The sequence below is a fragment of the Syngnathus acus genome, chromosome 12 (assembly GCF_901709675.1).
Source record: "Syngnathus acus chromosome 12, fSynAcu1.2, whole genome shotgun sequence".
NCBI lineage: Eukaryota > Metazoa > Chordata > Actinopteri > Syngnathiformes > Syngnathidae > Syngnathus > Syngnathus acus.
In genome coordinates this window covers 3,779,211-3,795,916 of record NC_051097.1, presented here as the reverse complement: position 1 = coordinate 3,795,916, position 16,706 = coordinate 3,779,211, and the positions used below count along the sequence as shown (strand labels likewise).

The 16,706-nt window shown below is 42.3% G+C and overlaps 4 protein-coding genes across 11 annotated transcripts in view; 2 read left to right on the top strand and 2 right to left on the bottom strand.

Annotated features, from left to right (window-relative positions):
* Positions 1 to 4,918, top strand: part of tjp2a (tight junction protein 2a (zona occludens 2)) — a 29,462-nt gene extending 24,544 nt beyond the window's left edge. For 4 of the 5 annotated variants that reach the window (XM_037266337.1, XM_037266333.1, XM_037266336.1 and 1 more), the window contains 7 exons: positions 951 to 1,175; positions 1,277 to 1,381; positions 2,127 to 2,342; positions 2,535 to 2,549; positions 2,739 to 2,816; positions 3,320 to 3,405; positions 3,505 to 4,918. In XM_037266337.1, coding sequence (XP_037122232.1) covers positions 951 to 1,175; positions 1,277 to 1,381; positions 2,127 to 2,342; positions 2,535 to 2,549; positions 2,739 to 2,816; positions 3,320 to 3,405; positions 3,505 to 3,661 — 882 coding nt within the window. In that variant the 3' untranslated portion in view covers positions 3,662 to 4,918. The remainder of the gene's footprint in view (positions 1 to 950; positions 1,176 to 1,276; positions 1,382 to 2,126; positions 2,343 to 2,534; positions 2,550 to 2,738; positions 2,817 to 3,319; positions 3,406 to 3,504) is intronic. The other variant, XM_037266334.1, reaches the window with a different exon arrangement.
* Positions 1 to 16,706, top strand: part of LOC119131662 (lymphocyte antigen 75-like) — a 1,013,224-nt gene that overhangs the window by 790,276 nt on the left and 206,242 nt on the right. The window lies entirely within an intron of this gene.
* Positions 1 to 16,706, bottom strand: part of LOC119131727 (C-type mannose receptor 2-like) — a 399,366-nt gene that overhangs the window by 341,621 nt on the left and 41,039 nt on the right. The gene's annotated exons all lie outside the window — the stretch shown is intronic.
* LOC119131703 (amyloid-beta A4 precursor protein-binding family A member 1-like) lies at positions 5,095 to 15,896 on the bottom strand. 2 transcript variants are annotated; one of them, XM_037266353.1, is made up of 13 exons: positions 15,773 to 15,896; positions 10,108 to 11,934; positions 8,977 to 9,207; positions 8,852 to 8,891; positions 8,617 to 8,762; positions 7,887 to 7,919; positions 7,511 to 7,597; positions 7,223 to 7,423; positions 6,814 to 6,993; positions 6,405 to 6,617; positions 6,205 to 6,324; positions 5,702 to 5,842; positions 5,095 to 5,576 (listed from the first exon to the last, which is right to left on the bottom strand). In XM_037266353.1, the coding sequence occupies exons 2-13, from the start codon at positions 11,872 to 11,874 to the stop codon at positions 5,505 to 5,507; spliced, it is 3,231 nt and encodes a 1,076-aa protein (XP_037122248.1). In that variant the 5' UTR covers positions 11,875 to 11,934; positions 15,773 to 15,896; the 3' UTR covers positions 5,095 to 5,504. The 2 variants fall into 2 exon arrangements, with proteins under 2 accessions (XP_037122248.1, XP_037122249.1); XM_037266354.1 differs by lacking the exon at positions 7,887 to 7,919.

Sequence of the window (16,706 nt, the reverse complement as noted above, 5' to 3'; positions counted from 1 at the left end):
CGGGCAATTTGGAGTGCTCAATCAGCCTACCAATCATGTTTTTGGGATGTGGGAGGAAACCGGGAGGGCCCGGACTCAGGCAGAACATGCTAACTCCACACAGGGAGGGCCAGAGGTGGAATTGAACTCGCACCCTCTGAACTGTGGCGGATGTGCTAACCAACGCTCTGCCGTATGTGACAATTAATTCAAATTAATTAAATTGGATGGAATTGGGGGGTTAGATCACCAAATGATTCCCGAGCGTGGCACCGCTGCTGCTCACTGCTCCCCTCTCCCCCAGGGGATGGATCAAAATCACACGGGGATGGGTTAAATGCAGAGGACAAATTTCACCGCACCCAGATGTGTGTGTGTGACGATCATTGGGACTTGACTTTACCTTTAATAATTTAATTCTCTTTAAAAAATTAACATTATCACAAGTTAATCAACATTCACATTTTTTCTATATTGTATAGTATTTACATCTATCTATACATCGCTCTCGCTCTCTGTCTCTCTCTAGACAGACAGACAAAACTCACTGAACATGAGAAGGAGACAAACAAATCGTCACTTGCGGAAGCACCAGAGAAATACACCCTACCAAAAATGTACATTATTTTTTGTTCCCTTAATATTCATGGGGGATAGCGACAGAGTCTTGCCACTAATAGCAAAAATCTATGCGCAATAGACACCCAGTCAAAACAATTTAGAATTTTCCGTAGATGCCACAAGATGGTAGCAAAGCACTACTTTTGTCAAAGTTGTTCCTTGGCACCAAGATGTCATAAAAAACTTGTCTCTAGATAAAGCTCCTCAAATTAGTTTCTTGGCAGCAAGATAGTCATTTTATTGCATAACAATAGCAAATAGCTTCCAAAATAAATGCCCTAAAAAGGTGAATTTGAAAATGTCAAACCACAAATGCAGAGGCTTTACTGTGTATCACTTCCTGTTCTCAGTTGGATGGTTCAGAGGAGGATCTAGATCTCCATGATGACCGAATGTCCTACTTGTCAGCGATGAGCGCAGACTACCTAAGCATGGACAGCCGTCTGACCAGCGATTACGACGACACAGCTGATGAAGGCGGGACTTACACCGACAATGAGCTGGACGAGCCAATGGACGAACCTCAGCCTGTGTCAGCCATCAGTCGGTCGTCAGAACCTGTGCTGCCTGACGAGGTGAGATGAGTACAATCCCAACACCCACCCAGTACTGATTTACAGTGCAACCCTGTCAACCCTCCTGTATCGCGTGTGTGATTGCATGTCTGTGTGTGTAGAAGCCCCACCCTGAACCCCGGAATCGTATGAAAAGATCAGGCAGCAGAGAAAGGTCGAATAGAGAGCCCAGTCCTCCCCCTGCTTTTGTCCCTGAACCTCCGAAGGTGAGAACAGAATGCCTTTCACATGCTGAAATGAGTCTTTCTCATCCTTATTGTCCTGACCCAATCAAAATAAAGCAATTCAGAAACACCAGACAGAATAATTTTTACGCTTGAACTGAAACTACTTGAAGAAAAAGCAAGACGACAAAATTCACAATAGGCGTTTGATTCAATTAGAATTGTTGTTTAATCTTTCTCACCTCTGGACATTTTATTCTTCATTGAACCTAACATGCATGTTTTTGACATGAAGCAAGTAACAGTGATGAGACTTGCTAACCAATTCTTGGCAATTGTTTTTTTTTTTTTTTTTTTTTTTTTATTAGTTACCGTATTTTCCGCACTATAAGGCGCACCTAAAAACCTTCAATTTTCTCAAAAGCCGACAGTGCGCCTTATAATCAGGTGGGCCTTATATATGGACCAATATTGAGCCACTACAGCAGGCGTGTCCAAAGTCCGGCCCGCGGGCCAAATGTCTATATCTTATATATGGGCAAAGTTTTAAAATGGACCATTCATTGAAGGTGCGCTTTATAATCCGGTGCGCCTTATATATGGACAAAGTTTTAAAATGGGCCTTTCATTGAAGGTGCGCCTTATAATCCGGTGCGCCTCATAGTGCGGAAAATACGGTAGTTAATAATGTCAGGTTCATAATGATCACTTAAGTAAATGACCCTCTCAGTGACCTCATCAAAATGTGAAGGTTTTAGATAATCTCACTGGCTGTGTCCTGCCACAGGTGCGTGCTCAGACTCAAACTCGGACTGACTCATCACGCAGCTATGACTCACACTCCAGCAGCACAGTCAGCAGCGATGCAGTGGGTGGGAACAAGCCGCTGCCCCCTCCAGTGGCCCTGAAGCCCACCGTCGGCCGCCTCAGCCAGATGTCAGACGAGCAAACCCTGGAGAAGAAGGAGGAGGAGGACCCTGCCAACAAATCCTTCCTGGGCAAGGTTGTTATTACTCACCGTTTCAGTCATGTCTATTTTTAGACCTGATGAATATTCTGCAGATGTTACTGACTAGTCCAATTTGTGAAGCCCTTTGCTTTGTCTAACTGGGTTTGCTGCTTGATTTGCTTATGTTGATGCTTCTTTATTTCACTGTTTTCTCTCACTACTTTCTTGGCTTCTTATGTGACACAGCAAAGGGGGGATCAGGTAATTGAATGTCTGTGTTCACCCACAAATTCAAAATGGAGCATCTTTCACTTTAATGTTTTCCATTCCACTATTCCTTGTTTGAAATCTGATGTTTCATTCAGCTGTGAGCTTTACAGCGATGTCTTACTTGATGTGATACAAATACTATCGACAAAAAAGCAATTTCAACATTTTATTTCTCCATAGATTAAAGCCTTTGAGAAGATGGACCACCTAGCCAGAGCTCAGAGGATCCTCGAATTGCAGGAGGCAGAAAACGCTCGGGTATGTGTTGCTTCTGCACAACTCTTGGAATGAAACATTCATATACTGCAGGCACGACAACGAGGCACTCTTAACACGGCCCCCGAAACTAACTATCCAAGGGAAGATACATCTCAGGGTCTAAGCATTTAAGTCAATTTAAATCAACTCATTCAATTCATGTGATAACATTGACTTCAATGTTATATAACAACCAACAGGCTATTTCGTCTTTTATCATCCAACATACTGTTCTGTGCTCGTGCAGATTGAGGGGAAAATATTGTCACTGTAGTCCTCTTACAAAAACGGTGCTTGAATGAGAAGCTATTTGGTGCATCAGCTGGGTTAAAAAAGTATCATCATTCAATGGGAGGCTTGATAAATCCAGATCGTGCAGTGAAATAAATCGGTGGGAAGACTTCTGCAACCTTGATGACTTCATACAGAAGAGTTGCTAGTTATTTAGTTTTTTTCTTAAAGTCATTCTGACATATCTGGGCCTTGTTCCTCTCTTCCCGCAGTTGGAAATCGCCCAGAAGCACCCGGACATCTATGCAATCCCAGTCAAAGTGCCCAAACCCAATCTCAACCGTCCTCAGCCAATAGGGTGAGAGCGCCGCTCCGTTGTCAGAAAAAAAGAGCCTCCGTTTGCCCGATGAAGCCGAAGAGCTTCCTGACTCACTGTGCGTGTTTGCGCCTTCATCAGTTCCAGCTCCAACCCGGAGCCGCAGACTCCATCCAGGCAGCAGTACTCGGAGAGCAGAGCCCACGAAGCCGACGAGGCCGAGTACCGCAGGCAATTGGCCGACCACACCAAGAGAGGGTACTATAACCCCCAGAAATACAAGGACACCGAGTTGTAGTCTAAAAAAGGAGCCATTGAAATCATGATTCCACACTGCTTCTGCTGTCTGTGACAAAACGCGCTGCAACTGGCCTGGTTAAAAAGCGACCTACACACACACCACCTCCAAAACCTTTCTGTGATTTTTGTGGCTTACACTTGCTGGGGCATGTCAAGTTCAGGCACATTTACATTAGTGTGTGTTGATCAGCCAGGTGAACCACATACATACACCCACACACACTTTTGACCTGTCCTTTATTATTCATCACTTCTCTCTGTGTATGTATATATTATTTTAGCGTTCCTCTCATATAATTACTTCAGGTAAGAGTCAAGCATCTGCTTTTGTAACTGTTTGAGCCTGGTGATACACAAATTACTGCCAGGACAAGAAATTGTTTCTTCATCTAGTTAGTCAATGGGTTTTCCCCATTTTTTTTTAAGTATATTGTATGGAAATCCAAGTTAAGAAATTAGGTGTTTCGTCTCATGTCGTAAAATCAGAGCTATTGTTTGATTGTCTTTTCAATGCTACCATGAATAGCAGCGCTCATCCACATACCTTGAGAATAAGGTCAGCCGTGCGATTTTTTTTATTTTTTTTGTGTACCTCTACCCAACTTTAGATTGGAGAACACTGTGTACTGGCGAAAAATAGCACATGTTCAAGTGCCTTGTCTTGAAGAAATCTTATCGATCAATCGTACGTACAGTGTTTGCGGATAATGAATTGAACATCACAAACTCAAAAAGGTCAGAACAGAGAAAATTTGAGTAGTTTGTGGCAACCTTTTGTTTTTCACATCTACTTCGGTTTTTGTGGAAGCAATGAAAAACTAATAAGAAAAATATGGGGGAAGAGTCTCTTAAAAACATTTATAGGTTCAAGGTCACAAAGGTAAAAGATGACAAAAACACTGAAATATCTTTAATATTATTTTTCTTTGGAAAAAAAAAATGCTATTTCTGGTGCCAGTGGAATTATAAGTACTGTATGCTGAAATGCAGATTTGATCATCCAGGTCAAAGTAACATTTGCATTGGATATCTGGGAACAGCATTTATATTCTGTCGTCTAGCTTCTTGCAACCACAGACGATTATGTAGATTTTATAAAGTATATATTCTCTTACGTCAAATCAATCAATGGCATGTGATGAAGACAATCATGACGGTTTGTTAGTTTCTTTTAAATGTATGTTTTTTTTCTTTTTTAGTTTGTGCTGTCAACTCTGGGGGATTTCAAATAAATATTTTTTTTACGTTAAATATATCTCACCGTGTTTTGGTTTTGTTATTAGAGGAGTTTGGAATTTTTGTGTTCACTATTAAAGTAGTAATTTATACTCATGAATCTGATTTCATCTAAATCATTGAGTCGATCTGACTGAACTAAAATCTTAAAACAGTGAGTGCATCCACTTGTATGTCAAATACAAAACCAGGCGGTGTTGGTGATTGCCTTCGGTTTATTTAGCAGAAATGAACATGCTTTGCTTCACTTGTTTAACATTTGGGTTGCCCTGACAATATTAAGGTCCAACATTATGTAGTGTACATTCAGATATTACAGCTATTCAACCAAAAATAACATTTACTCTTGTCTGCCTCCTATATATGCACAATAAGACCGTCGATTTATCTTTGGTCCGACATACTGTACCACATCACAGGAGCACGTGGCGCAAATGAAAAATAAATTAATAAATAAACTTGTTCCTCTGTTGATGTCTGTTGTTGTGCACTGTACAGATTAAGGCAATTAGCGTGATGTCAAACAGGTTGCTAAGAGGTGGAAGCTACTTAAAGGAGTGAAAGCTGGATGAACAGACAGAAAATGGGGCGTGATGAAGGCGTGTTCAGATGTAGACAGGTTGCTCCTGTGCTGTAAGCAGGCGGTACATGGCTGCAGGCATCGTCTTCATGTGGATCTGGAACAGAGATGGCCAACCTTTTTTCTCGTCTCAACATGTTCAACTCAGGAAGACAAATGAAAAGTATTCTCCAACTGGGATTTTTTCTTTTTTTGAATTGAACTAGTGAAAGAAAAACATACCTCTCCCATGGCGTTTGACAGGATCTGAACGATCCTCTCGTGAGGTGTCGCCACAACACTTTGACTGTTGATTTCAATGATGCGGTGGCCAACTCGCACGCCGCCCCGCTCTGCGATTCCACCCCTCATTAGGCTGCAGATCTGCACACGAGCGCGTGTGAAACAATGGGTACAGGAAAAATGTTTGTACCGTATTTTCCGCACTATAAGGCGCATCTAAAAACCTCCAATTTTCTCAAAAGCCAGTGGGCCTCATAATCAGCTGCGCCTTATATATGGACCAATATTGAGCCACTACAGCAGGCGTGTCCAAAGTCCGGCCCGCGGGCCAAATGTATATATCTTATATATGGACAAAGTTTTAAAATAGGCCATTCATTGAAAGTGTGCCTTATAATCCGGTGCGCCTTATAGTGCGGAAAATACGGTATACATTTGTTGTACCCAACATAACAGTTTCATAGAAAGACAATTGTTTGCGCTTAAGAGGCAAAAATACTCACTATGCCGTTCTGGACACTAAAGCCCAGTTGATATCTGAGGTCCGGCCTCCGGATGAGCACCATGGTAACGGGTGGACACCGGACAATGTTCATCTTGATCCTGCACTGAGACTTGAGCCCCTGAGGGAAGACTGAATTCGATTAGCCAATAGAAAAGGTGAGTTCTGTTGAGTCCGAAAAATCTAACGTGGCCACCTTACCTTGATGATGCTCTGGCAGGTGCTGAGTGGTAAACCCACTAGACTGGTACCGTTGATGGTCATGATCTGGTCGCCAATGTTGAGACGACCGGATTTCTCTGCGGGGCCGGCGTGCATCATACTGGCAATGATGACGGTGGGGAGGATGGAACCCCAACCCGATTCCACTATCACCACACCCAGAATCTCCCCCTTCTGCTTCTCAATGTAAACCTTAGGTAAGGAAAGTTTGGCTTTTTGATTTTGTGTTTTTCATGCAAATAATTACTGTAATTATTACATTACGTTAGAATAAACTTTGGTTTGAAGGACTGTTCGAAATTTGGGTCTCTAAATCTGAAAATATTTAAGGAACACAGAACAGTAACAAAGTCAGAAGCACTCTACCGCCACCTGCTGGTTCACTTACATCTCTACAGTTCTCAGACTTGGAGAAGTGTATGAGGTCATCGTTGTACATATCCTGAGTGTTGAGTAGGTCGCTGTACTCTCTCTGACTCAGATCCTCGGGGTCGATGCCGTTGGCCCTGAGAAACTCCTGATAGGCCACACTGAAGGACTGTCCAATTGACTGAGCAATAAGCTGGGCCTGTTGAAGAGATGAAGACATTTTCATCAGCAAAGTTCTCTACATGGGATTTGAATTAGGTGATTTGTGTTTGGCAATGTCATGCACCACTCAACTACATAAACTGACAAGTAAACATGATGGATATAATCTTCACTTTTAAAGATCAGCTTGAAAATACAAATCATCCTATCTATAGCCAACAGAACCCATCTGATAATGACATTAAATAGCCAAAACGGTGACTCACATCTTCGGACTCAAAGACATGACAGATCATCCTGTAGAGCCGTCTGTCATCATTGGACATGGTGGTTTGTTCCGCTGTGTGCTCCAAGTTTTCCTGCGCGCTGCGGGACCGGACCATCTTCCCACGGGCCATCAGGACCACCATGTTGCCAATGTCGGCAATGTAGGAGATGGTCCTCAGCGGCAAATCCATTAAAGACTCCTGGTAGCCCAAAAAAAGGTTGATGTTCAGAGAAACTTATTAAAAGTTGCAAATTAATTTTAATGTGAATGTCCAATGCATCTCTACCTGAGTATCTGCATTGAGGACTTTGATTCTTTGCGTGGACATGAAAAGATCCACCTCAGCAGTACATGGAGTGTCACTGTCAGGACTCTACAGAAGCATCAACATAGACAAAACCAGAATAAAGAAAAACAATATTGAAATAATTATATTACACAGATAATCTCTCTCTCTCTCTCTCGCTCTCGCTCTCTCTCTCTCTCTCTCTCTCTCTCTCTCTCTACTATGTCTATCTATCGATGTCTATCCGTCTGTCTGTCCGTCCCTACGTACGCCATGCGACTTCTAACTGGTTGTTTAATTTGCGGATGGTAACCTTTGATAATACTAATCTCCATTCAAATCAAATTTTTATAAAAAAACAGATGAGACAACTTACTTTTTTCCTGTTTTTTGCCTGCTTCTGAGCTGCCTGCAGAAATATAGAAATATATAATTAATTGTAAAGTTTCATTCACTTTTTTTTTTACCACCACACACCTCTGTGGCCTCACACTGACCTGTTTTCCCTGAAAAGCACTTTATCCCTCATAGTCTTACTCCAGCAGTAAACGTTATCAGTTGGAAGGAGTTTTTTTTTTTTCTTTTTACGAGACTGCTGGAGTGTGCCCGCAAACACGACATGACAAATGATTGCTACCTCATCAGTTACACTTTCTGTCTCTAACCGGTGTTTGTTTTTAGATTAGAGGCATAAATGAGGTAATTGAGAACTGATTCTTCTTCCACATACTTAAATAGTAGGCTGCTATTTCTTTCTTTCATTTCCTTTTAAATGTCTTGTAATATTTTGTTTTTGGTGTATGTTGTTGTTTGTAAATGCCTTCAAAACATTTTTGCGAGGCACATGGACAGTATATAAAGTGCGCAATATAAATGAAGCTGCCTTGCCTTAAATCACAAATTTTTTACTGGCACGTCCACGTCATTTAAGAACTCACTAGAGTGTCACACAAATAAGCCACATTTTTTTTCTGTCTTTGCAGCTTGTAGTCCAACTTTGCAGTAACTTAATGTCTAATTTATCATTTCGGTGCAATATTTGAATTTCATGCCAGCCTCAATGTCCCAAAAAAAAAAATCTACATTATAAAACTCATTGTCCTTACCCGCACTCTGTTCATGGCTTCTTGTGCCTGTTGCATGCGGGCGCTCTTTGTGGGTGTCCTCTCCGACAGCAGGTGCGTGCAGCCCAGGTATGTCGCGGCAAAGATGATGCCGTCAATAAGGTCATCGGGGTCACACGGTCCCGGGACTATGCAGATGAAATACGCTCATTAGACACAAAAATGCACACGTACTGGATATCTCAACAAAATGATCATCCAATTAGTGTGTACTCACCATCCACAAATGTGGGAAATTGAGGAAGAGATCTGCGAAACTAAACAAAAAAAAAAGCACAACAATCTTCCATAAACAACTGAAATATTTCACGTCATTATGTTTGAACGATTTCATGACGTCACCTCTTGGACAGGTGGCTGCTGAGATGGGTGCTGTTGATTCTGTTGGTAATGCTGTTGCTGCGGCTGCACATATGGATGCGGTTGCACCGCAGCATCCATCTGATGTGAAAGGTGGCCTTGGCCCTCACGATATTGTTGAGAATGGCCTGCTCTTGAGGACTCGACATTCAACGGACTGCCAGACTCCTGATCTGACATAGAGGCATGCTGGGATGGAGACCTGGACACTGACTGGGAGAGGGATGAAGGAGAATAATGTGGAAGGAAAGGTAAAAATAGAATTTTGAAGTCAGAATAAATAGTCACATCAATGAATCAAATACCATGTTGCATTTCTTTTGCAGAGAGGTGTTCTTTCAGAGCTGGCAAACATGCAGTAGTTGACAGAGGTGTCAAATCTGGGTCCAGAAAGTCCAAACTATGCCACAGTTTAGCTTTAGCCACAGGTGCTTCTGACCAACCTAGCCTAGCTATCGGGAACTAACTAATTTACCTGTTGGTTGATTAGAACCACCTATGGCTAAAGCTAAACTGTCGTGGGGTTTCTACTTCCTGGACCTGAAGTTGACGCCTCTGTTATATCTGAAGTGATTTACAGTGATCCCTCGCTACTTCGCATTTCGTTTATTGCGGCTTCACTACATCACGGATTTTTTTTTCCAAATTAAAAAAACATTTAAAAGTCAAAATAAAACTTATAAATTGAGGGAACGTGTCTAACCTTTAGGACAATGTAGTATTGCTCCAAATGTTCGTTTACATTCCTTTAGAAGTCCGTTTTCACGTGTTAGCACGATCACGAATTAGCGTCTTTCCGCTAACTCGTTAGCCTGCCCAGTACTTCTTGTTGGTGACCGTACTTTGCGGATTTCACTTATCACGGGTGGTTTTTGGAACCAATTATCCGCGATAAACGAGGGATTACTGTACTGTATTTGTCCTTATATCTCACCTACTTTCTAAACAATTTAAATTCATATTCACCAGAAATTTGGCCTGAGATCACTATTCAAAAGGTAGATACACAGAAACAGACAGTCACACTCACACTCTTCAATGAAATATAGTGCATATGTAGAGGCAAAGGGCTCATCAAAACAAAATAATGTGAAAAATGGAGGTTGTACTTACACGGCCTGCCATCATCTGTAGTGGGTCAACTTCCTCTGTCGGGCTAATCTCCTGTCTCATTACCCAAATGGGTTCCACAGGCTGGTCAGGTGTATAAGGGGAGCGGATCGTCTTGGTCTTAACCTCTTCAATGGCCTCCCTAATGTCTTTTATTACCAGGCTGATGGCATCTCCTGAAACCTTTGTACCTTCTTCAGCTGAGAGACCAACCTCATCTCTTGAGCTGCTTAGCGCAGATGATGGGTGTTTTGTCTGTGTATCTGCTTGCCGAATAGTTTTCTGAATGGGGCTTTGAGTAGCGCTGCCCCCCTCTCCATCAGACTGACCGTCGTAGTGGTGCAGCCGGCAGCCGACAGAGCTGTCCACTTGAGAGGGGTGGGAACTTCGCTCTTTGCCTCGCCTTGGTGCGTGATGGGAGCCCTTGGAAGGGGAGGCTTTTTGGACATTCTCCTGTCTATGGCTGGTAAATGGCTCACGGTGGGGCTCATACGGCTCCGACTTCTGATGAGACTGCATGCGAGGTTCTTTGAGTGCTTCAGAATAGGAAGTCTTAAAGGGTTCTGGAAAGCATTTGGGATGGGATTTTGTCTCTGAATTATCAACCGGTTCCACGTAAGACTTTTGATGGGACTCTGTATAAAAGTCTGCATAGGTTTTGGGGTAGTATTCCAAGGGTGATTCAGAGCACTCATCGTCATCTTCAGGCAGCATGTCATTGTCGGGCAGAGGACTCATACTGGCTTCCTCACTGAAGTGGTCCAGTTGTGGGAAAAGCGGTGTTTCGGGAGATGATGGTGGAGTTGGGGACTGGAGCGGCGGCGGGCTGTGAAGAGGTCCGTCGTTACTAAGTGAGGCAGCACTTTCTGTGTCTGAGCAGAGATCAGTGATTTCACTCCCCTGAGCTTCAACATCTAGAACATGCGCATCCATCTCTTCCTCCTGATTTTCCACCGTTTTGTCTACACATACCGCTCTTCCTTCTTGAACCGCCTGTAGGTTGTCGTAGGCGCAGCTAGAGGGATCCGTGCTTGAGTGCTGATCTGATCCATTCTCCAAAGGTCCTGGCTTATCGTTGTCCTTCACTTCTTTATTACAGTCAACACCACTTTCTTGGAGGTCTTGTTTGAGGTCAGGACGTACTGGTCCTGGTGAGAGGTGGGTTGGGGTAACCACAGCAACAGGAGTCAGGTGAGGAGATCCTCTGTCCTGTAATTCTTCCTTAGAAAGACCATCTGCCATGTTTTTCTGAAGTGTCATTTCTGTATGACCTTCTCTGTGGTCTGAAACGGTTAACGATTCCTGCATCTCCTTCATTAATGGTCTCTGTCTTTGACCTTTGAGTCTCGGATTTGGGTCACCACGACGGCGGTAACGGGTGACAGCGGGCCGAAGCTGGTGGACAGGACGCGGTTCGGTATTTTGACATTCATAGGTGGGAACAGCCTCTGGGAAAGAGCCAGAAAAATTAGCCTGACTTTGCCCTTGACCTTGTAGTGATGGTGGACGCCGGCGATGCCGTTGTGGACCACCACGGCCTGCAGGTGCGTGGTGATGATGAGGAGGTTGAAGATGGTGATGGTGATGATGATGGTCATGTGGATTCAACTCTCCATCTGGACTGAGCATTTGACATGGCCTCCAGGGTCGACGTAATGGAGGTTCCCCAGGCTCTGAAACATTATTCTGCCTGGTCCTCTGAGAAACTGAAGCTCCAGGGCATTCCTCATCCATCTCTCCACTTCCCTCCTCCGGATATTTCTGGCTCATTTTACTGGGGTGATTTGACTCCAATTTTTAAAACATAGTCCTTTCACTTACACGGAAACCCTTCAGAAACAGAGACAGAAGACAATACGAACAAATTATCAGACAAAAAGAATGGAAAAGCGTCCGTTCGTAAGAGTTTGAAAAAGTGTATCCGATTTGAACGTACACTTTTTTCAAGAGTGTTGTGTTAAATTGTTACATTTTTAACGCTCATGTCAAGGCAACGTACTCGGAAGAGAACATCCGGAGACAAAGACATTTTGGTGCCAATGCTGTTCACGCCACACTGAAAAGGGGATAGAATGACTTGCGTTCCACCCATATTCTTTACCTTTTTAAGGAGGTAACGGGGTAATCCTTCATCATAGCTACCTCCACTAATATTTGTAGGAAATTTTAGTCTTCAGTGAAACCTACATGCATGTTTCTGTACTGTGAGAATCACTGACTAAAACTGGTCTTGATTGATTGAGGACATAGGTTTGGAGATCCCTTGTGGTTATTCAAGTAAATTTAACCAAAGGTCAAAGAGGAGTCAGGGTGGGAAGACAAACAGGGATATTTTGCTGATGTTGGATAAGAAGTGACAGAGAGCAACGGATGGGTCAGTGATCTGGATAATAAGTGTCCTGGTGGTTACAAGGCCAATTGTGAGGCTGATTAAATATGATGAGGCTATCAGGGTATCCATCAGTTATTTCCTCTGCTAGCCTTTGCTGTGTGTTCTGAGATCACAATCTTACTGATTAAGGAAAACCAGAAAAGAACCCAATGTGCAGATTGAGAACTAGCGTCATTTGTTATGAAGGCTTACCTTTATAATCGTTGTTTAAAATAATCTACCATAAGGTTTTTCACGATAGGCTGTCTGGAAGGACACTTTGTTGTTATTTATTGTATTAAGTAACTGTGAAATTGAGTGTGAGTTTAAAATAAGATATTTGCATGGGCCAGTCCAGAAGAGATGATATCATGAAACTCATCAGCATAATGATGACGTGGTCACAAATGATTCCGGCGCCAATGTAATTGCCTTTTAGTAGGAAAAGATTTGTTGTCTGCTTTCTTTTTTTTTTTTTTTTTTTGGTCGCAATTCACAAACAAGCTGCATTGGGCATATGTATGGTGTTGACCCCTTAAGGAACCTGCTATAAAATGTGTGTCTACAGCAAATGTTGCTTTATTTTTTTTGCACTGTCTATGCGCATTAATAAAGCAATAAAAAAGTTGTATATTCAATGTAATATATTTTATTAATTTTATTAATTTATTATACGTAATTGTTCCTTATATTGTGTTTGTAGTGTGTACACAGTACACTAAAAATTTACTCCCACTCTGACCCCCGTCCTTCTTTCAAAAGGAGTAATTACGTCTTACACGCCACCAATACAGCTCCAGACATCCCGTGACTGATCCCACGTGAGCTTTTGTTCTAAGCAGCTACTGCCAGCGAGTAACTCAGTATGCAACTAAAATTGCACTGGGTAATGATAGCTTAATATTGAGAGGAAAGGTTTAAATGATGTATTCACCTGATTAAAATTAACATGAAAACTGATCGCCGTCTGACGATATGATGCCCATCACCATAAGGTGGGGTCGGAAGTTGAGTAATCAAATACATAGAGAAAAGGGAGACGGTGAACCCAGGGCTGAGGTTAATAAGGTCCCCAAAGTTGGATTTGAAATCCAACCAGCTGCCAGGGTCGACTGGGAGAATGCTGCATGATCTTCCCTGCACAGAGTTTTTGTGGGAGACGCCAAGCACCTTGGAGAGAGGCTCAGTAAGGAGTTCTTGGCCCAGCCGCAGATGGCCCAGCAGAGCAGCGGTAGATCTGCTGGGCCTTGAGCAGAGTGCTACACTTCCATCTGTCAGGGTGCAGTGAAAGCTGCAGGGTTGGGGATTTGCTAACCCATTAAATCACTAATCCACTCCTGATAAACACCCACTGTCAACAGCACACGTGCTACTTGGGCATATACTCCCCTCAACAACAAGAAAAAACAGTTACAGGAATGTGAAATCTGTTCAGTAAAATTAGCTTTTGTCGAACAAAGACAATGTGAAGTGAATTTGTTGTAAGTGACACTGGAGAAAAGGCTGGAATTGAAAGCCATCACCTGTTTAACTCCTTGTAATTTTATTTTCAAATGGTAGGAATAGTGGTGAACCTTTCCAGGAGTTGCCAGCCTACAGAAATTACCCCAAGAGCACAGCTACAAATCTATCCAGGAGGTCACAAAAGCACAACGTCTAAATAATTGCAGACACCTCAATTAAGGTTAGCAAAAAGAACACTTTAGCGAAACACATCTGAGTGATACCCACAACGTTTACATGCACTGATAAAACAAAAGTTAAAATTTTAGGGTGGTATTATTATTATTATTATTATTATTATTATTATCCATCCCTCGATGTAACGCTTTGGGTCGTGGGCGTGCTTGAGCCTATCCCAGCGGTCATCGGGCAGTAGGCGGGGGACACCCTGAACCTTGGTTGTATTATTACTATTATTATTAATTATTATTATTATTAGTAGTAGTAGTAGTAGTATAATTTGACACCTCAAATTTGAAGGTTTTCGGTATGGCGGGAACACTGTTATGCAATATCAAGCAAACATGGAAGTACAGAAAGACATCATGCATTACGTAAGTGATATCTGCCTTGTGTGACGTTACAATGACCCACATAATCGAGAGTTGCACCCGAAGCCAGAATCAAATATTGTACTGCACTAACATGAACCTTATCTGAAATGCCTGTCTGAGTCCAATGAAAACAGCTGATTATAGCATACGATACATATACTTTAATTGCATTTTTTTCACCACTGACTTAAAAGTAACCCAAACTAGGTGAAATAGCTAACCCAGCACTTTTTTAAATTATTTTATTGTATGTATTAATTTTGTAGTCTTCTATGGGCCCATTGTGTCCTTAATAAACCTGATTATGAATTAAGTTAAAATGCACAATTTTAGAAGATGGAAGGAAGCCTGAATAACTACACAAGCTTGGAGATAACATGGAAACAGTCGGTAAACCACACCGCAAGAGATTTGTATCTCAAACTTCAGAACTCTGGGACAAAATTCCAAACCTATGAGTGCACTGTGCCACCCATGTATGTGTGTGTGTGTGTGTGTGTGTGTGTGTGTGTGTGTGTGTGTGTGTGTGTGTGTGTGTATATGTATATATATATATATATATATATATATATATATATATATATATATATATAAAATCCCTAGATAGATAGATAGATAGATAGATAGATAGATAGATAGATAGATAGATAGATAGATAGATAGATAGATAGATAGATGTAAATGGTATATCCAGTAAAAAAATCATTTGATTTGCTCTGTTATCACTCATGAGGATTTTTTTACCTTTTAATAATTGATGCATCATTTCTCCTCTCTCATAGACACACACACAGTCATGTTTCTTGCACCGTGTTTGCATAATAACAACTACATATCTCCAAAATCCATGAAACACACGGAATGGATGTCAAACTGTCGAGTGCTTCAAACCCTTCCAACTGCATTGAGGATTCTCTTACGTTAGCAGCGCTCAACTAAGCCATTTATCTGGCAGCACGATGGGAATGAAGGAGCAGCTGGGTATTAAAAAAAAGAGAGACAAACAGCGTCTCCCAAACATAATATTGTATAATGAAATGCACGCACTGTGTAAAATAACATGACGTGATCTTTCCCGATGGATCAACCACCATTCATCTCGGTGAAATGTTATGTAATAGAGGAACAATCTGTCACCTGTCTTGATGCGCCTCCAGACGCTTGCATCCGGGCAGGTGTCGTAAAAACAAGGCCTTATACAAACACGTAACACAAAACACACAGTCGGCCATCGTGTTACCTGCGTTTCAGTGGAGGAGAGGCCGGATGCATCCTTGCCACCTCCTCCCCCCGGTGCCAGCTCGCTCGGTCGGCTTGCTGCGGTTCGGTTCGCCCCTCCAGACGACGACAAGTTGTCGGGCTAAAGCAGAGAGCGAAGCCCCTCCTCCTGCGCTGTGACATCACAACGGATTAGGGATGCACAAAGCGCCCTTTACAAGCGCTGCGGATGCTGGCATGCTTCGTTGCAGCCAGAAGAGGCTGGGCAATTCGTTGTCATCATCATCATCCTCCTCAACATCATCCTCGTGTCGGTTTATTTAAATGAACCGTGATCACAAAAAAGACTCAAGAGTTTCATCCTCATCCTCATCATCATCATCATCAATGGTGGCTACAGTGTGATATGATCTAATACTGTCAGGTAAACACAGTCCTCAATGTCAACACTGGCTGACACGGGGGGCGCTATAACCTTTTCCGCTAAATTGGCCTTACTGCATGGGTGCCACAACTGCTGGTAAAAGTATCTTTAATTGAAATTAAGTCCGACTCCGTGCTTATATATAGAAGCACTGGTACCTGTGTAAAAAGTCTCTTGTGAAAAAGTAAACTAATACTTAAAGGGAAGTAAAGTGAAAAAATGTCTTGACAAAATCTTCTATGCCACATGTATCAAACTCAAGGCCCGGGGGCCGGATACGGCCCGCTACATCGTTTTATGTGGCCCGCGAAGACAAATTGTGCATCAAATTCGTATGTCATTACTAGAAATACAAATTGTCTTCACTTTTAATAATCTCTTCTTTTTTTTTTTAATATTTGACCAGTTTTTACTCGTCTGATTTGAAAACGAGTTATTTGTCAGTTTGTTTTGTAGCTTGTACTGTATATAATATGAGGTGCTCATCCATTTATTTGGGCTGACAGTCATAATGGCCCTCCGAAAGAAGCTA